This window comes from Nematolebias whitei, chromosome 18 (assembly GCF_014905685.2).
Source record: "Nematolebias whitei isolate Nwh7 chromosome 18, NemWhi1, whole genome shotgun sequence".
Lineage (NCBI taxonomy): Eukaryota > Metazoa > Chordata > Actinopteri > Cyprinodontiformes > Rivulidae > Nematolebias > Nematolebias whitei.
The window spans coordinates 32,360,255-32,379,069 of record NC_056515.1 but is presented as its reverse complement, the minus strand read 5'-3'; the positions used below and the strand labels follow the sequence as shown (position 1 = coordinate 32,379,069).

The 18,815-nt window shown below is 38.4% G+C and overlaps 1 protein-coding gene across 1 annotated transcript in view; it reads left to right on the top strand.

Moving 5' to 3' along the window:
- Window positions 1–18,815, top strand: part of si:dkey-112m2.1 (transmembrane protein 132C) — a 187,052-nt gene that overhangs the window by 68,913 nt on the left and 99,324 nt on the right. The window contains exon 2 of the mRNA XM_037692045.1: window positions 1,779–2,703. Within this exon, the coding sequence (XP_037547973.1) occupies window positions 1,779–2,703 (925 nt within the window). The remainder of the gene's footprint in view (window positions 1–1,778; window positions 2,704–18,815) is intronic.

Below are 18,815 nucleotides of genomic sequence, written 5' to 3'. Positions count from 1 at the left end.
TTGTCCTTACTGATGCTTCAAACCACCTCCTGACATTAAAACAAATACCAAAATAAATCCTGCTGCTCACGTTCACATAAATAGGACACTTTCTTCTCTTTGTCTTCCTTCCATGGGTTTTAAAGCTTTTTGCACAGCTCAAAGATCCGACAAGTTAACCATACTGAAGTAAACACCCCATGCACATATTCTAACACACAAGAAAACATTCCTGAACTCTCTGTTTGTAGTAAGTGCACTCATTTGTCATCATCATGACATTTGCATAATATCTGGTATGCTGATCGTTTTAATCATTTTATGTAAACATTAGCTTAAATGTTTACCCTCTACTGTATTGTTCTTTCTAAAGTGCTGCTCCCGTGACTGATTCTGTCCATCTGGAGAGCCAGTCATTGGGTTCCAGCCATAGACTGTCACAAATCACTACCACAACATGTCTTCCACAGCATGCAGGGTTCAGGACAGAAAATCAATGGGCTCTAATGGGCTTCTCCATCAGTCCAAATATCTGAAGCTTCATGCTCGGTGGTGAGCGGACAGAGGTGGTGAAGACGATTTACGGGATGGAGTGAAGAGGAGATGGTGGTAGATTCTTGGTCGTGTGAGACCTTAGATTTCATGATGACCTTGACTTAAAACTGTTGTAAATAGGTGAAGAAGGTGAAGTTTTAACTCAATGGGGGGTGCATATAGATGAAAATTAACATAAAGAAAGAATAGCTTGAGTTTCAAATAGTTGCATGCCATGAGAAAAATCTTTGTATTTATTGTTTCAACTGACATTTGGTAATAACTGCTGGTTAACATAGGGGCAGCACGGTGGCACAATTGGTAGAGCAGCTGCCTCTCAGCGAGCAGGTTTTCCTGGTTCAAATCCCAGACCGGGGCCTTTCTGGGTTGAGTTTGCATGTTTTCTCTTTGCTGCGTGGATTTTCGCCGGGTACTCTGGTTTCCTCCCACAGACCAAAAACATGCATGTTTGGCTGAATGAGAACTCTAAATTGTCCCTAGGTGTGAGTTAGAGAGTGAATGATTGTTTGTCTCTGTGTCCCTGTGATGGACTTGCGACCTGTCCAGGATGTTCCCTGCCTCTCGCACAGTGATTGCTGGACATGGGCACCAGTGACCACCACGACTCAAAATGGAAGAAGCGGGTAAAAGATAATGGATGGATGGATGGATGGATGGATGGACTTTAACTAAGCTACTGGCATGCTATTTGGAGCAAGGTGGAAAGAAATGTGCTGAGTTTCATAAGAAACCTCTAAATTTGACAGTAGCATATAGTAATGTAGCAATGTCAGAGGAAAATGACAAAAACTTAAATTATGTAAAATTCAGAGAGGAAAGACCAAAATGACAACAAAGCTGAGTTTCAGTATCACACATAAAAGAACAATGAGAACTTGAACAAGCATGACAAGCATAAGACTGAGACAGGCACACGTGTTTTGAAACGAGTGTAAGTCCCTGTTAATAAAAGCAGTGACTCGTGGAAGTGATATCATGTGGAAATGTTCCCAACAAGGCATTTAACATACTGGAACGGACTGAAGATACGATTGCCTCAAGTTACAGGCAATGCATGCAAATGCTTTGCAAGAAGTGAAGTTCCACCATGCACCCTCTTATTTACTTAATCCTTTTTGTTTTTCTTTATTATACTTTAAGTTTATGCGTACATCATGTTTTGTCAATAGTTTTAAAAACAGATTGTTTGGATCTTCGTTTTTTTAGGTTGTTGATTAGTTTTTGTTCTTTTCTCTGTCTTCCAGTGGTGGACAGCAAGGTGATCCTGGATGGCCTGCAGCGGTACGGCCCTACCCCAATCTATCTGCCTGTCAGCTACCGGATCATCAATGCTGAGTCAGCATTCTTCTTACTGGAGGCAAACCAGGACATAATGAGGAACTCCAGCCTCCAAGCTCGCACGGAGTCCTTCTTTATCCACCAGGCTCGACAGATGCCCTTTGTCAATGCCAGCTATGGGCAACTTTCTGTTCAGGAGCCTGTCCCTTTGGAGATGCTTCAAACACTGCCAGGGCCATTTAACACGCCGTCTTTTACATCATCATCAGCTCCGACATCAGCAACGTCATCACCACTTTTTACTTTCAATTGGAAGGTCCATACATATATAATCAATGAGAGGATTCACCCTAGTTTCCCAAAAGTTCAAGTGTTGTTCTACATCGCAGGCAGGGACTGGGATGATTACAGCGCCGTCCACAAGCTCCCCTGTGTCCGGATGTTTGCCTTTCATGAGACACAAGAGGTGCGCGGGACATGCAGGCTAAAAGGTGAGCTGGGAATATGTGTTGCTGAGCTGGAGCCCCTTGCAAGTTGGTTCAGCCCTCCCACGGTGAGGCCTGGCAGGCAGCGGGTGTTAGAGCAGTCTCAAGGCACTCCTGTGGAGCTCTACTATATGATTCAAACCACGGACAGTGGGGACTGCAACACTGAGGATTCAAGAAAGGCTGGCCCGGTTCGCGCAGAGCAGCAGAGGCCAATGGGCTATTATGCAGGGCACACACCAATGCAGCGCATCGGGAGCGTCAGACTGTTTCAGCCTCTGTCAGAGCTCAAGTTAGACAATAACTTTGTGGTGATGGCACCTTCCAAACCCATCAGGCAGAGAGAGACTGTCTCCACCTTTCTGGCTCTGTCCACACTTTCCTCCGTGCAAATTTTCACCCTCAGGTGAGTCAGACTTCTGAATTTTGCTCTGCAGTTGTGTAATGCAAAATATTAATTTTGCCCTCTTTTTAAATTTAATCAGATTTTGCAGATAAAACAGATGTCAGTCTTTACGTTGGTTCCTTTCTAGCAGGTGCTGCTGTGGTTTCCTGTAAGAGTTTGTAGTGTCAATGCAAAAACAAGTAGAAATGTATTTTCTTTCTCCCAAATTCAGGAAATGTCTGTGTGAGCTGATATTGATTTTCACACCTATCATCAATCTAATGAAAAAAATTCCACGATATTTTTTCTTGTGGAGCAAAAAGCATAGTTGCTTAGGCCCTCTGATAATTACAAAAAGGTTTGCCTCTAACCCACATACACGTCTAGAGGAGGGCAACTCTTGTTTTTGTTTGTTTGTTTTGTTAAAAAGGCCACATAAATACCTTGGACTTTTGTGTTGATCTGGACCAGTAGGCTAAATTCATTTCTGTCAAATATAAATGTAAAGGAGTTATGCTTTTTTCTTCATTAGCTTCTATGAGTAGATATTTTAACTGGGTTTAGAAATTGCTCTCATACTGAGAATTAAATGTGCATCTCTTTTCAGAAATTTTAACTCCATCAAATATAAATATTCACTAAATATAGATTCTGGATGATATCTATATATCTATATATCTATATATCTATATATCCATATCTATATCTATATCAGATGGCTTCTTGCCCTGAGCCTGGTTCTGTTAAAGGTTTCTTCCTCATGAGGGAGTTTTTTCCTTTCCACTGTCGCCTTGATGCTTGCTCAAGATGGGAGTTCTGTGATGGAGTTAAATTCAAAGCTGTCTGCTCCTCAGATAAATAGTGTTAAATTATTATTTTATATATATATAAATGTTTCTGTTCAGTGCCCTGAGATGACTTCTGTTGTGACTTGACGCTAAATAAATAAACTGAACTGAATTGAACTTTGTTTATTTCCACATTGATTTCCACATAAGTGTGGAAAGTTACTGACCCTATTTGAGGAAAAACAAAGTTTGTAAAGTGTTCTCCGGGGTTTGCTCACCTTTATTCTAACTTTCCAAGTCAATAAGCATGTTAGAGCTCCCAAAGTGCTAAAATTATGTAAATCACAGTTTTGTTTGTGTAAATTGTTTTCCTTGAACAACGTTAATTACACTGTTGCTCTGCCTGTTTAGATCATTACAGGTTCTCATTCTTAAAATTACAGATTTGGGAACATTTCTTAATCGGGGACGATTCCACAGAGTAGCAACAATGTATTGATGCATTGAGCATTCTCGTTCACAGATTACTATCAAAGTTACTATAATTGCTCCGTGTTGTGTGATGCACATTAAGGTGTGAGGAACATGCATTTCTGCTCGCCTGTTTTCATGCCTGAGCTCTAATTCACGGCAGATGAATCAGTTAGCAGGCTCAAAGTGAGGCTGTGACGGCTTTGGCAATTTGTCAACCCTGGGCAAGCAGGAAATCTGCCAAAAAGCCTCATTGGTTTTTGTCTCACTCCAGCGATGATGAACTCCCATGAAGTATTAGCGCTCGCAGTGTGTGTTTGTCACATTTGTCAGCATGTGTGCAAAAGGGAACTTTAAAGGCTTTTTTTTTTTTTATTCCTTCAGTGCCTCTTTTTGCACCAGTGTTGCTCCCCATTCATCTTAGAAGTTCAACTTTTTATGTGTTTCCATTGGGAGAGCAAAGACTTTAAAATCAACCAAAATGACTCATTAGCAACCAAGAGATTATGCCCTCAAAGTGTGCGAAAATCCAGGCTACTTTATTCTACTTGGCTACCATTTTGACCAAACTCTGCAAGTGAACATCTGATGACGATCGTTAATTTCCCATCAGCTTTGTTAAGCGTTGCTTTTATCGTCCGAGACAAAAACTATGATGCAAGTCAGTTTGTTATTCCTTCATCTTCTGTATCTCATAAAACCCGCTGCCTTATATCCTTTAAGCATATTCCCATGGTGGTGGTGTGAAATCAAGTACATAACACTGAAGGTGGGGGGGCTGGAGTGTTGTTTTTGAGATTCCATGTTGAACAGTGATGCTCTGCTTCTCCCTCCTGCTGCATGTGTTTGCAAACTGTCAGCCAATGTTTGGCTTTGCTCTAGAGTTGGTGTGTTTGTGGACAGCTTACTTTAAGTAGCTTTGGTGTTCTTCCCTCAGCTGCTAAGACTTCATTAACTATTTATGGATCGCTCCTTTCCCTCCCCATTATTTTTACTCCCTGTCTTATCCATTCCCCACCTCTCATGTACTAGTTTAACTTGTGACAAAAAAAAAAGAAAACTGCTGGGATCTTTTTGTGTAGTTTTTATTCATACCTGTGCTACTGTTAGATGGTGTCAGCGCAGTTTTTATTCAGAATTTGACTTTTGGCACTATTTTTTCAGAGGGCTGCTCTAGGACTCGGAGCAAAATCTTGCAGTGTGAAATTTTACTTGTTTGCTTAAAGTAGAAGCTCAACCGCATGATGCAATAGATACAGCAAAGATGAATTTAAAATCAAGACGAAGGTATGATATAATTTGCGAGTCATTGTTGTTTGCTTTGAGTGAGTCTTTGGGTTTTGATTTATTACACTGAGATTCAGTTTAATACAGTCAAGCCAATGAATGACAATTATTGAAACTTTTTTTTTATAACCTAATAAAAGTATATAAGAGGTCTTGTTTTAAAATGGCACACAATTCTGAAGCTGAAGCTGGAATAGGTACAGCAAGTTTCAAGTTCAATTCAATTATTTTTTTTATATAGCGCCAAGTCTAGGGGTGCACTGATTTCAGTTTTCTGGCCAATCACGGTCTCTAAAAAGCCAGAACTGCAGATTCCAATTTTGTCCGACACTGATTTTGTCTTATAAGCGACACTGTCAGGTGTTATAAGGTCACTATGCACCTTCAGTTTTCCTCGCTTATTTTATTAAAAACATACCCTTAAACAATTTTTTCTTAATATCATAGAAATAATACAAACTTGTTTTAACTGGCTATGAGGTAGTGCTCTGAAATATAAATAAAGTTTAGACAATTGCTGTTAAAACTACAAAAAAATCGGTAATATTGGTTTCTCATGTAAGTATCGGATGATTTCCGATCTCCCAAAATTAAGGAAGTCGGGGCCGATAAATCAGCTGACCGATTTATTGTGCACCCCCTAGCCAAGTCACAACAGAAGTTATCTCAGGGCACTGAACAAATACAGTACATTCATATACATAAAAATTCAATTAGTAATCTTATTTATCTAAGGTAGAGTAGGGAAGCCAGCAGATTGCGCTGAGTCTTCATTTCATCGCACTCTCCCGTCCTGAGCAAGCACAAGGCAATAGTGGGAAAAAAAAAAACCTCCCCCATAACAGGAAGTCACCTCCAGCAGAACAAGACTCAGGACAGGAAGGAAAAACAAACACAGAATGTCAGGTCCAGAATGGAGGTGAGCAGGTCCCTCTCTAGGAGGAAAGACAAAATAAAAAAATACACAAGATAGAAATAATTACAAATACAAACTATTCATTTGATGAAATAATGTAAATTTGCCCTCTAGTAGTCTAAGCCTATAGCAGCATAGGATAAGGGATAGGCCAATACTAACTATAGGATTTATCAAAAAGGAAAGTCTTCCTAATCTTAAAAGTAGACAGTATGTCAGCCTCACAGACTGAAACTGGAAATTGGTTCCATAAAAGAGGAACCTGATAAATGAAAGCTCTTCCTCTCATTATACTTTTGGAAACTTTAGGAACCATAAGTAAACCTGCAGTCTGAGAGCAAAGTGCTCTGTTAGGAAAATGTGGAATGATAAGATCTGAAATATAAGATGGAGCTAAGTCTGACTGTGTACAAGCAGTACATTATTTGTAGTAAAATTAAAAAAATATACACCAGATTTTTTTTTTTTTACTGGCGTTGCCGCTTGTTGATTCCTGTAGATTTTACATTGCTGCTGTAAGTTCAAATTTAGAATTTCACAAAATGTTGAGCTGTAATTAGTTATTCCATGCAGTCATGTGACACTACAATTGTTTGTGGATAAGCAGACTGGTCTTAAAGCCTAACGTTTCCAGTGTGCAGATTTTGGTTCCAAAAATACAACATGGCAGCTCCCAAAAACCAGGCTTCAATTCCTCACAATGAAAGAAGCTGGGAATATTTGATCTAGTATCATCACACCGATGCTATACTGACAATGTGAATAAAAGACATGTTCTTTATACACCTGTGTAACATTTTTTGAAACCGTCTGTTTTTGAAGTGGTTGCCTGTAGAAACAACCCTGTTTACAAGCTTTTTCGTCTATCTTAAACAATTAATATTTATTTGGTAAAATACATTAAGAAATTAACAGACGATTCTAGATTTATTCTCAAAACTGCAGTGGTTCACAACTGCTCAGGCAATTCAGAGAGATTTATTTGTCATTCACATCTCGTGGTACACGAGGTGGGACGGATCTTTGTACACAGGGTTCCAGTTACATCCAACAAAAATACAAATTGTAAAGAAAAACTTAAGTAAGATCCGAGTCATAAACTAAGAATATACTACATTCACTAAACTAAGAATACACAAGACTGAGAATACACTAAGCGCTAAATAATACAAAAACAACGTGCCAAAACAACAGCAGCACGAACATGAGTCTGTGTGAGCAGATGAGGACGAATGAACACAGCAATATGAAATAATCAGCAACATGAGATCAGCATCATGGATAGTCAGCAGCACATATCAACAACCAAGTGGCATTACAGTGATTTTTCAGTTTTGTTTTTTTTTTTTTCAAAGCAATTTTCCAGGTATTTATTCCTGGTTAGAGATTCATGAGTCTAACAGCCTCAGAGTAGAAGCTCTTCCTCAGCCTGGTGGTTCTGCACTTAGTGCTCCTCAGCCTTCTGCCTGAGGGGAGCGGGGCAAAAAGTGTGTGCTGGGTGAGTGGGGTCCTTCATGATGCAGGTGGCTCTCTTCCTGCATCTGGAGGTGTAGATGTCTGTGATGGTGGGGAGGCTGACTCCAACAGACTTCTGTGCAGCCTTCACCACTCTCTGCACAGCTTTTCTTTCTGCAGCTGTGCAGCCTCCATGCCACACGCTTGATGCTGGAGCACAGGATGCTCTCCACTGCACACCTGTTGAAGGAGGTGAGGACTGAGCTTCCCAGTCCAGCTCGCCTCAGCCGCCTGAGCAAGTATACATTTACACAGTATAGAAGTGTACATCCCTGAAGTATACGTTTACTTTTTCAGATCATTTTACAGTTTTGGGTTTTGGGTCATTCTTCATAAAAACAAGAAGACCTAACAACACTGTACATTTGAAATACTTGTCACACATCTCTGTGGTTTGCCTCAGCTCTACAGCATAATTAGCCAAATTATCAAAGCACTGTTTTATTGGCCCTTTTGCTCTCGGTTTTATTGTGTAATTATCTGTATTTGATCTGATCTACACTAATCTGGTTTAATTGTTTCCAATGTAATTACAGGCTTTAATCCCAGAGGTTTGAAAAACAAGTAGACGTTAATGAATATTCACCTCTATATTCTTACCAGCAGCAACACATGTAGTGTTACACGTACACGAACAGCCTCACACATACGCAGCGCTGCCCTGTACCAGCTAGAAACTCACCGTGTGTTTGTCATGTTAAAGGCTCCCAGTGGAATCAGTAATTCTTTGCCTCATTAGCTAAGGAGAAAGTGGTGTAACAGGTTGGTTTAAGATTCTCAAGCTACTCCTTATTCAACATGCAAATGAAAACACTTTTTACTCCTGAACAAATTAACAGGCTTTTCAAAAGATAAATTACCCTAGCTGTATTGTAATTTTGACTAAACAATCCAACATATTCCAGAGGAGCCCCTCAGGGGCAGAGTTTCTGATGAATGCAAATGAATTTCTAATGCGCGAGACTGTGAAGGTATAAGTATGAGATTCTTCACGCTGTGCAAGCTCAAAATAATCACAAGTTGTTTTGTTATTTGCAGATTTGGAGGATAAAAAAGGCAGGTTGACGGCATATGAATGAAGACTGATTTTGCTCTGGCGGGTTTGGTAATATTTAGATGTCATGCTGACATGATACAGATTATTCTGATCCTCAACAGGGTTTGTAGGTTTCCTGCTTTGGATGTTTGTGTTTGGCCAATGTTGGCTGAAACATCAGCAAGAGAAAAGGTTAAAATAAAGATGTTTTTCTCAGTGTATTAGTCTTATCTGGCCAGTCTCTTCTGCGATCCAGTCCTTTGGTAAAGGTCACCAGAGATAGGCATGTCCACCTTTCCATTTTCATTTCTGTGCTTATCTGTAGTTTTTCTTATATTTTATCTGCTTCTCTGTCTTTCTCTTCCTTGTGATTTTAACCTTTCTCTCTCTCTGTACATTGTGCATGCACTCTTCTTTTCTGTCATTTCGTTAGCGTTACATTTTTGTCCTATTCAAGTAGATTTGTCTTGAAAACCTGACAAAACACTCCTATCAAATTGAGACCATCTTTTTTTTTTTATATAAAGCTCATTGTCTTCTTTTGCACTTTGGCCTATTCAGTGTTGTTTATGGTGAAAGCAAAAACTTTTTATTTTTTTTTATCTGCTCATTAAAGAATAAAATTTATAAAGAAACTGTTCACTGTCTAGTCGGTCTCTATTGGTTTCTGGCACCACAAAGCAATCAGCGGTTGCCCAGAGCAAGTAATTTTAATACTTATACGTCTAATATAATGATGGTTCATCACTCTTCATTTTTAATTTGTGTCTAATCCAATTAATTGGACCTGGGATGGCCAGAAACTACAGCTCTGCTATGCTTGCCTGTTCTTTTTGGGTGCTCATGCACATCCCTCTGACTTAAAAAAAAAGTGGCTTTCTAAGGTGTACTTGAGTTTGGCAGAGGCTCACATTCAGAATGACCAGTGGCGACATGGTCATTGCTTCAGTGTTCTTCTTTGGCTGTTTTGAAGTTTGTAAAAGTCTTCCAGCTATTTACAAAGTGCAGCTGAGAAAATGAAGTACCTGGTTTTTGGATCTCCCAAGAGAATTGTTCTTTCTATCTCATCTACTCTGGGAATCAATAAAGTGGGTGGAGGACAGGGTTGTATAATAGTCTTAAGTCACTCTTCATTTCTTGGCTTTGCATTGAAGGAAATAGACTTTCCTATAATCTGTCAAAGTGGTCTAAGCTTGGCAGCTACCTGCAGCCACACAGTAAACAAAGGTTGATGTATTAAATTTTGTATTTTTTTAATTTTTTTATTATTGTAAATATGCACAAGTTTAGATAACCTACGTTGGATAACTGAGCATTTGAAGCTTTGTGGAGTTTATTTTCACACTTCAGCAACATTTGTTAAAGTTGCTGCACTTGGTCATTTGCAATGATTTAACTTTTGTTTCTTTGAGTTGCCAGTTCCTTTGGAAATGTTGCTGAAGTTGTCCCTGTAAACAGCTCAAGAGATCAGTCTAACTGGGCTGTACCATGTTTTATGTTGGCAGAGGGAGAAGTTAAATATTGTAATTTAATTTTTTTTCCTACATATTAGTCTATATAAAAATTGTTGTAAATATTTTTCTATCTTACGTTACTATTCAACATTACTTTGATCAGTTGTGTTTTGTTTCTAACACTACTTATAACTGTCTATTTTGTCCCCCCCCCCCCCCCCCCCACAATGGTCTAATCAACCACTTTATAATTTCCCTTCTTGTCTCAATCATTGGGTCAATTAGGTCTTTTTTGTTTCCTATGTTGGTGCCTTAGTTACATTTTCTTCTTTTGACCTTTTTATGCACCCAGAACTGAAGTATTTATTTATTTATTTATTATTTTGTGAATAAATTTGATACACTTTTTTGGATTGTTTCCCTTGCTGGTATATGTGGACCCCAACACATTACCAGGCATAAACTCAAGAAATAAACCAGTGTGGTGTCTAAGACAGACAAGTTGGCAAACAATCTTTAAAATGAAAACAGATTTATATTGTGGCTTGGTTAGCCATACCTTAGCCTCAAGTTCATTAAACTCCATTCAGTTTGTGTAGTTTGAGCTTAACACCATTATAATTACATTTCTTGCTGCTTTTCAAAATAGCATATGAACTTCTTTTTAGTCACGTAAAACTAGTAGAAATCTGTGGTTTTAGGACTTTAACCAAGCATTAAATCCTATGAAATTAAAGGATGTGCATGTTTGACCTCATCTAAAAGCAAAATGTATTTCAAGATGTGGACACTAAAAGGATATAGATGAAAATCTGGTGATAGTCCAGTAAAAAAAAAATAAAAAAATACTAAGTGCAAAATAAAAAGTGTTTATAGGGAGACATATGTGGTCCTATATGGAGTCAGAATCTATAGAAAATGATAAAAAATGTTTTGTGTTTGACAGATATGAAGAAAATAAAGCAACTTGCTAAAGAGTGATTAAAAAAAGTACTTATTGTAAAATGAGCATTAAGTTATAAATAAACGCAAATGGGTCTTCAACGTAACATTCAATAAATATTTTAATTTGTTTCATCATTGTTCATTTTTTAACTGTTTGAAGCTTTGTTGTGCATTTCAACATTGCAGGGTAATTCAGTTCATGTGCGTGTAGCCTTTTTTAAATGTAAACCTCTGTTTGAGTTTAATTTAAAAGAAGCGATAGTCTTTATTTAATTATTCCAGAGCTGAAGCAAGATAAGTGTGTTTTTTTTTTTTTTTTTTTTTTTTCACAAGGCCATTGTGTAAAATACATTTTGAAAGCAACATCATATTTTCTTGTGACAGGAACTGGTAAAAAAAAATAGTTTGGATGGAAAAGATCAATGCAGTAAAATGTTAAATGCCTAGCTGTTAAGGATGTTAGCTAGACATTGATCTGAACGTATTACCTAGAAAATCAGAGGGGTTTCGTGAATTTTATTTTTTAAGTCTTGGGGTAACTGAGCCAGAATATTCAATTCAACTGAGTTTATTTATAGAGACAATTCAGAATAATCATCATTTCAGGGCACTGTAAACATTTCCATACTAAAAACTAAAACATGCTAATTAGTAAAAATGATTTATCTAAAGAAGCCGTTGAATCTTCACTTCTATGCAATCTCCCAATATTCATCCAAAGATTTAGGTAATGCTACCAACTCAACTTGGCTTCAGTTTTTCTGTCATGAATAAAAAGAGAAACCTCAAACAAAAGGGTTTGTGGACTTTCTCCCAGGAAGTTGTTTTAACCAAGCTGCTATAGTTTGTTTCTCATTTGTTGGCAACAGCCTTTTGAACAGAAAAGTCAAAGCACAAGACTCCATCTAATGTTATACTTGTCTATTTTTGGATTTTTGGATGAATGTTGAAACCTAATTTCCTAACCTTCAAAATGTAAAAAAAATATATATTTTTAATTTCTTAGTCTGTGAGTCTTTTTTTTTTTTTTATTATTTTTTTTTCATAGAATCAAGTAGCGGTAAAGAGCTTATAGTGATGACAACAGCAGCAATAGAGGAAAAAAGTGTCTGATTTTTAAGATAAATTGGGGAACATAGTGACGAGCTGACAGAGTCAGGGATTCAGAAGTGAATCATTAAGGACCCTAAATGCTTCATCTAAAGCAGCAAAATTGGCTCTCATTGATGTAGTAAAGTGACAAATCACATAATTTTGTTCTCTTGACACAAGGCCCTGGTTGAACTTTTTCTCATGCGTCAAGTATTGTGCGAATGGTCAGAAGTTTGCGGACGTGTTCGTCAATGTGCTCGGACATTCAGCTGTACGACTCTTCAAACTAAATTACCGTATTTTACGGCGTATAAGTCACATATTTTTTTTTGCATAAATTTGCAAGTCCTGCGACGTATACACCGATGCAACTAATATACGTTTTTTCCTTCCATATTCATAACACAATTTTTGACTGATCCTTGAAATGTTCATTCATAGACATGAACCAGTAAACATAACCAGTTACAGTGGCTAGAGGGCCCACTAAGCTTTTAAATGTTGCTCTCTACTCTGCCCCCCCCCCCCCCCCCCACACACACACACACACACACAACAATGTTCACTTGGAGACAACTGAGAAAAACTTAACACAAGTAAAATCCCACCAAACAGAGAATCTTATTTTGCAGATTAAAAGCTGCAGGCAATAAATATTCAGCTCAAAAGTGTAATCGAGCAGCAAACGGGTGGGGTCCGTGCAGTCTGTCAGGGGAATTGAACCCGGTGGAAGGAACAGACGCATGGCGGTGGAGGATCCCCCCTCGTTGGGAGCATCCCCCCGTGTCTGGCTGGCTCCTGTCGAGCACATGCCCTCAGCAGCGGTGCACCACCCATCTATCCATCTGTTGCAGCTCCAGCTGCAAGCTATACAGCTTTCCTCCACCGCCCGAGCCGGAAGGAAGGGGGCAGTGAAGCACGTGTTCCACGGGTGGAGGAAGACACCAGAGCTCGCGGCCGGAGCCTTTGTCCCTGCTCCGGCAGCGGAGTGGGAACGAACACCAGCGCCCAGGCGAAATGAAGCCGTTTTGAACATTAAAGTGCATTTATTAAGGAAAAGTTAAACTGAGACACATCTTTGCTATAATGCTGAACAAACAAATAATTGTTTTTAAGTGTTAATCTTGTCATAGTTCTCCTGTGTGCACTCCTGTGGCTGTCATTTGGCAGCCAACCGATTTTTGGCACAACGCCTGCCCACGTTTCCCGGGGTCAGCAGTGACTCATAATAAATGCGACTTGTACGGCGGAAAATATGGTAGTCAAACGTCCAAAACCTCCTGGATGGAGATCGTGCAGACATCCTGTATGAATGAGTCTGCCTGTATGAAAACTGTGCCGCTTTCTTCATTATAGATTTGTGGCCAAACAGCAGAGGCACGGACGAAGTGGGGATTATGTTGGGGAACAAATCCCTGCGGTGACGTGTACTGCAGCAGGAGGGGTTTCCCAAGAGCTCCGCACCTGTGTCTCGTGGACTATGAAAGTTGTGTGTGCAAAAATGAACGTCCCGTGACCGCGAGTCGACTGTTCAGCTTCAGATGGAGTTTGCTGGGTCCTTTAGACTCATGCAAAAGTCACCACGCTGTTTAGAACTGCATCGTGTGGTGGGTTTTAAGCTATGTGGTGTTGGTCAGAGAGGCAGGAGCTGTATGGTTGGTGGGTCAGCCATTGATCTAAAGATATAAGCTGGTACTTTGGCTTCAAGCCTTTATCATCCTACTGGGCTACCAACACTGGGGGTGGATAAGCCTTGAGCTGCTCAGCGGGTTTGCATCTGTGTGTGTGTGTTTCAATGTCTACAAATGACTGTGTGTGCATACAGTGCATGTGATCTGCCTTTTTATGTTCCTCACAGTGCAGCTCAGTGAAATAATAAAGGGAGAAGAGTGGGGAAAAAAAATGACGAGGTACCCCCTGGTTAGAATTCTCTCTTTGTGTTTAAAATTTAATAAACTAAACATGAATTATTATCTTGGAAGAAGTTATAAATTACATCTAAATGGCAAGTGACAACATGAGATTTAACCTCAAGATGAAGTTCTGAAAATGTCTGGGGAAAAAAGCGGTGGTGTAATTTATTTATTGACAAGGTGAACTAAAGTTTGGCACAGTTGCCATTTGTCTGATTCTGAAATAAAAAGTGACAGTAAAAAGACAGAAATCTGGGTCATTTTGACAGGATTTTCTTTTATGTAATTCATGTTTTAGTAAAGTTACATAAATTTTTTTTTTTCTTTCACACGCTTTCAGTTAAACCAGTTGCATAGAAAAATGTGTCTTTTTAAATGAGCTTTAACTCTAATAAAATTAGCTTTGGGGTCATAATTTTGTGCAATTGCTCTGTTTATCAATCCCCACAACTTAGAAAGAAAAAACAGGTAAATAAAATAGATGGATGATTATCAATCATTTCAAATTTTATTAATCAGTTGGATAATTGATGTTGTACAAATTAGATAAGTTTTTTTTTTTTTTTTAAGACGAACAAAATTAGGACCTGTTGTACCCTGACAAGAATTGCATCTTTTACAAAAGCAATAATTTTTTCACAACTTGATTTTACATCTGACAATCACTTTAAACCATTTGCTGTCAACACTTACTGTACATATGAAAGTCTTTTGTATATGTAGAGCTTTCAAACAAATAAAAGCTGCACATAAATGTGTTGCTTTATTGTGCGATTTGTTCACAACAATGGCTGCCAACATTTCAGTAAAAAACTGTCAAAAGTTTATCAGGAAAACGTCAGTCTTATGGTCTGTCAGTAAATTATTAAAAACATAATGACAAATAAAAGAGAAGCAACTACAATCGTAAACTTTGTAACAAAAAATAAATAAATAAATTACTGCTTAGGCTTTAAATATACACTTTTTTTCTTCATTTTATTACCCAAAACTTTTCCCAAGGTGATATATCATTAACAGTGGCCATCAGATAAGTACCCTGCTCTCTTTTGCGCTCTCTTTTGCGCTCTCTTTTGCAATATCTCCATCTATATTGTGTTGAACTACTTCAACAATTTACGTTTTTCTTGATCTAATATCATGTTTTTCTGTTAATTTTCTTAGTTTTGTGTTGGGTATTTGTTTTTAATAGACGGCTGAAGCTTCTTTAGATAATCTACTTCAAGTGGGCGTTTTGTGCAGTTTAATTCTAAAAGAGACCAACATTTCTGCAAATGAATTCCAATACTGTACAGAAGACGATAACAATTATGTATCGACTTAAATGTATTCTTGAGATGTGTGTGTGTGTGTGGTTGTTTTTATTTATTTAATTTTTTTTGTACTTTTCTGTCTTTAAAAGTAGACCTTATTCTAAATGCATTCTAACATACAGGAATATGTAATGCTTTCTATTCTTAGAGGTAATAACAGCTACTGTTTATGTTGACAAATACTAATCTCTTCTTTATGCGGTTTAATATCAAATTTATTTCTGAACTTACCAAGCGTTTGCATTTAGCCTAAAGTTAATTTAGCTCAGAATAAACATTCAGTTTGACACACTCCACGAATGTGTCTACTGACAAAATAACATTTTCCGTGTCTTTTTCTTGTATAAAAAAATACAATTGTACTTTCTTACTTTTGTTTAGGAGTATTTTGGCTTTTACAAGTGCTGTTGTGCAAGCCTAACACTAACATCTGTGCTGCAGATGTCCATTCACCCGCTGTTTTACCAGAACTATAAAAAGCCTTAAAGTTTTGGATGTCCAACCTTTTTTCTTCTTGTTCCCAGCAAAACAAATTCTAGCTCACTGTAAAACTGACTGGAGATTGAATGCCTTGTGTTTTTTTCATTATTCTTTAGTGCATGCAAGTTGTGTGGCCAAAGGAGTCACCTTAATTGTCATCGTCACACTTTTGTAACATATGTGTGTATGCATGTGCATATGTATGTATATGTATATAATGAAACAAAAAGGGTTGCAGTTGCAGACGAGCAAAGAAAATTAACTTTTTCTGATTAATTCCTTCTGCCTTAGCGGCTACTTATATATTCATGAGAATGCTGAAATGTCCTCCAGTGCATTTACAACCCCTCTTCTCATAACAGACTCACATTTTCAAGTCCATGCTGGCTTGGCTATTTGTGCGTCTCGATTGGGGAAAAAAATCTGTCTTACCCCCTCACCCGAGAAGCAACAGCAGGCGGGACAGAGTTTGTAGGTCAGAACTGGTCAAGTCGAACTTCTAAGTCTTATAATTTGTTCTGATAATCAGGAATTTGATGTTAGGGGGGAAGAGGGAATCATGTTAGAGATTAAAGTTATCCTATGGCCAGCTGTTATGAATAAGAAACTGTGGATGTTCGTGGGCACACATCCCATTTTTTGACTTAAAACTCTAAAGTCGAGTCTAAAACTTGTGACAAAACATTTTTATGATGTGTCTCAATCTGCTAATGTGAGTCCCTTGCTAATTAATGTGTCAAAGAAAGAAAAAAAAAATCTCAGCCTCGTCTTTGCGACTTCCTTCCTGCTGTTTAGTGTCAAGGGCTTGAAAGAGATGTGGAGTGATGAGCAACTGGAAACAAAAAAGAACTAAAGCGCTCGCTGACAGATTGGCCAGCTGAGATGTCGGCACGCCGCTTGTGTTTCTTTATTTTGCTCAGTGACAGACTTTTTCAAGCATGGCACATCTTTCATAAAAGGGACGTGTATGTTTTCCATTTTCCCTGCCACATTTTGACTGCCTGCTGAGTGTTGGACCAAGTGCTGCTGAGAACTACTTAACAAACTCAAGAGCATGCATCGATGTTTTAAAACTGAAAACAGTTATTTGAATAAAAAGACAGATCACATGCTGAGTGTAATTATGAGACTAAATAGTTTTTATGAAGTGCTACCTTTTTTTTTTTAGCTGAACTGAAATAATTTGTTTCTGTCACCTTAGCTGAGTTTATAGAAAACAACATTGCTCTTTAATGGACTGTATTGTAGACAACAAAACGTGGGACGTGTTGGAAATGAACTCAAACGCAGATAAAAATCAAGACGGTAATAAAACAAAAAAACTGATTAATTCCATTTAGAAACAGTTGTAATATGTCCATCAAAAGGCACACCTATTATGGTATATAGTCTGTACGACCATAAACTTTCCCCTGTCTCACCCATAACTTCTGATCCACTCAAGATATTATTTGAACCAAACGTAATACACATAATCATCAGTTGCACATACTTTTTCATCATCCCAGCACCAATGTCAAGGTCAAAAGTAAAAAAAAAAAAAAAAGGCCTTTGCTTGTCCTGTCCGTAACTTCTGTTCTAACAATTTAACGGAACCTGATTAGTGTTGCATTCGGTTAAAAAACAAAATCCAACCGAACCTGGCCTCAGCCCATAGCTATCATTTCCGAACCCCAAGCAATCTGACAAATTAACAGTAATTACAGGTTCAAACCCAAAACCTCCCGACATTTTTAATTAAGCTTTGGCTGTTTAGTTAACAGTCGGTGGACGTGCACGGCTGAGTAAAGGGGTAGAAGATTGGAGCTGAGGAGCCATCAAAGCACATTAAATGCTTCCCCTGCTTCTTCTTGCATTGGACCCTGCTCTGACATGGCGGATATTTTGTGATCTCACCTGTTTGGGTCATCGGCCGCATGCGTCCTCTGAGTGCAGCGGCTGAATGAACGTCCATTTGGGCGATGGATCACTGGCAGACGTCCATCTGAAGTTTAACTAAACTTTTTACCTCTTTTAAGGCTGGTCAGCATCAAATGGCAACGTGCGGCTGGTGTTGTATGGCAAACCATGTTGCCATATAATTGGATTGTCAGCCGCACTCGTCCACTGACACAATCAAAAGCCCGACACCGACCCGACCCACACATTAAGCACATTGTTATGGCCCGGCCCTAATGCAGGTTGGGCGGGGTCGGGCTCTGGCTTCGGGTTAGAAATAACAACTTTAAACCTGATACACACATCTTCTCTATAAAGAGCACTGCATACACTTTTTTTTTCTTCATCACAGCTTCAAGGTCACAAATCAAAGTCAAATGTTATACAAGGTTATTGCTATAGATTGCTGTATAATAGTTTTTTGACAGGTGTATAATGAACCATATGCAGTACTCTTGTTGCTTTTAAGGCGACCAGCTGTTTTTGTTCACTATTTCATCGCTTGTCTATTGCAAGTAACATTTTGGCTGTGATCTGGAGGAACAGCCTCAGCATTGTCTCCCTACAAAGACTGTGCAGACAGAAAAGGAGTTTTCTTCCAAAACACGTACACAAACAGAGAGCGGCCCTGGGGAGTACTCTATAAAGGGATCAGTGTAAACATCTATGGGGAGTCGAGGTGTTGGTGGCCCTGTGAAGTAGGAGTGATACTAAAAGCCTTGTGTTGGCTGAGTTCTGTGAAAATCTTATGATTATAACTTGTAGGATCAGCCATATCAAAATAATTCCACTGTAGTAAAAAACAAATATTTTTTCAGTGCGGTGTATAAAGTATTTTCTACAGATAATCAGATCACAAAGTGTTGTTATTGGTGTAAACTTGAGGAAAACCAAAAAAATTTTTTTTTTGTCAAAACTTTTATTTTTTGTGGTTTTAATATTATTATTATTATTATTATTATTATTATTATTATTATTATTATTA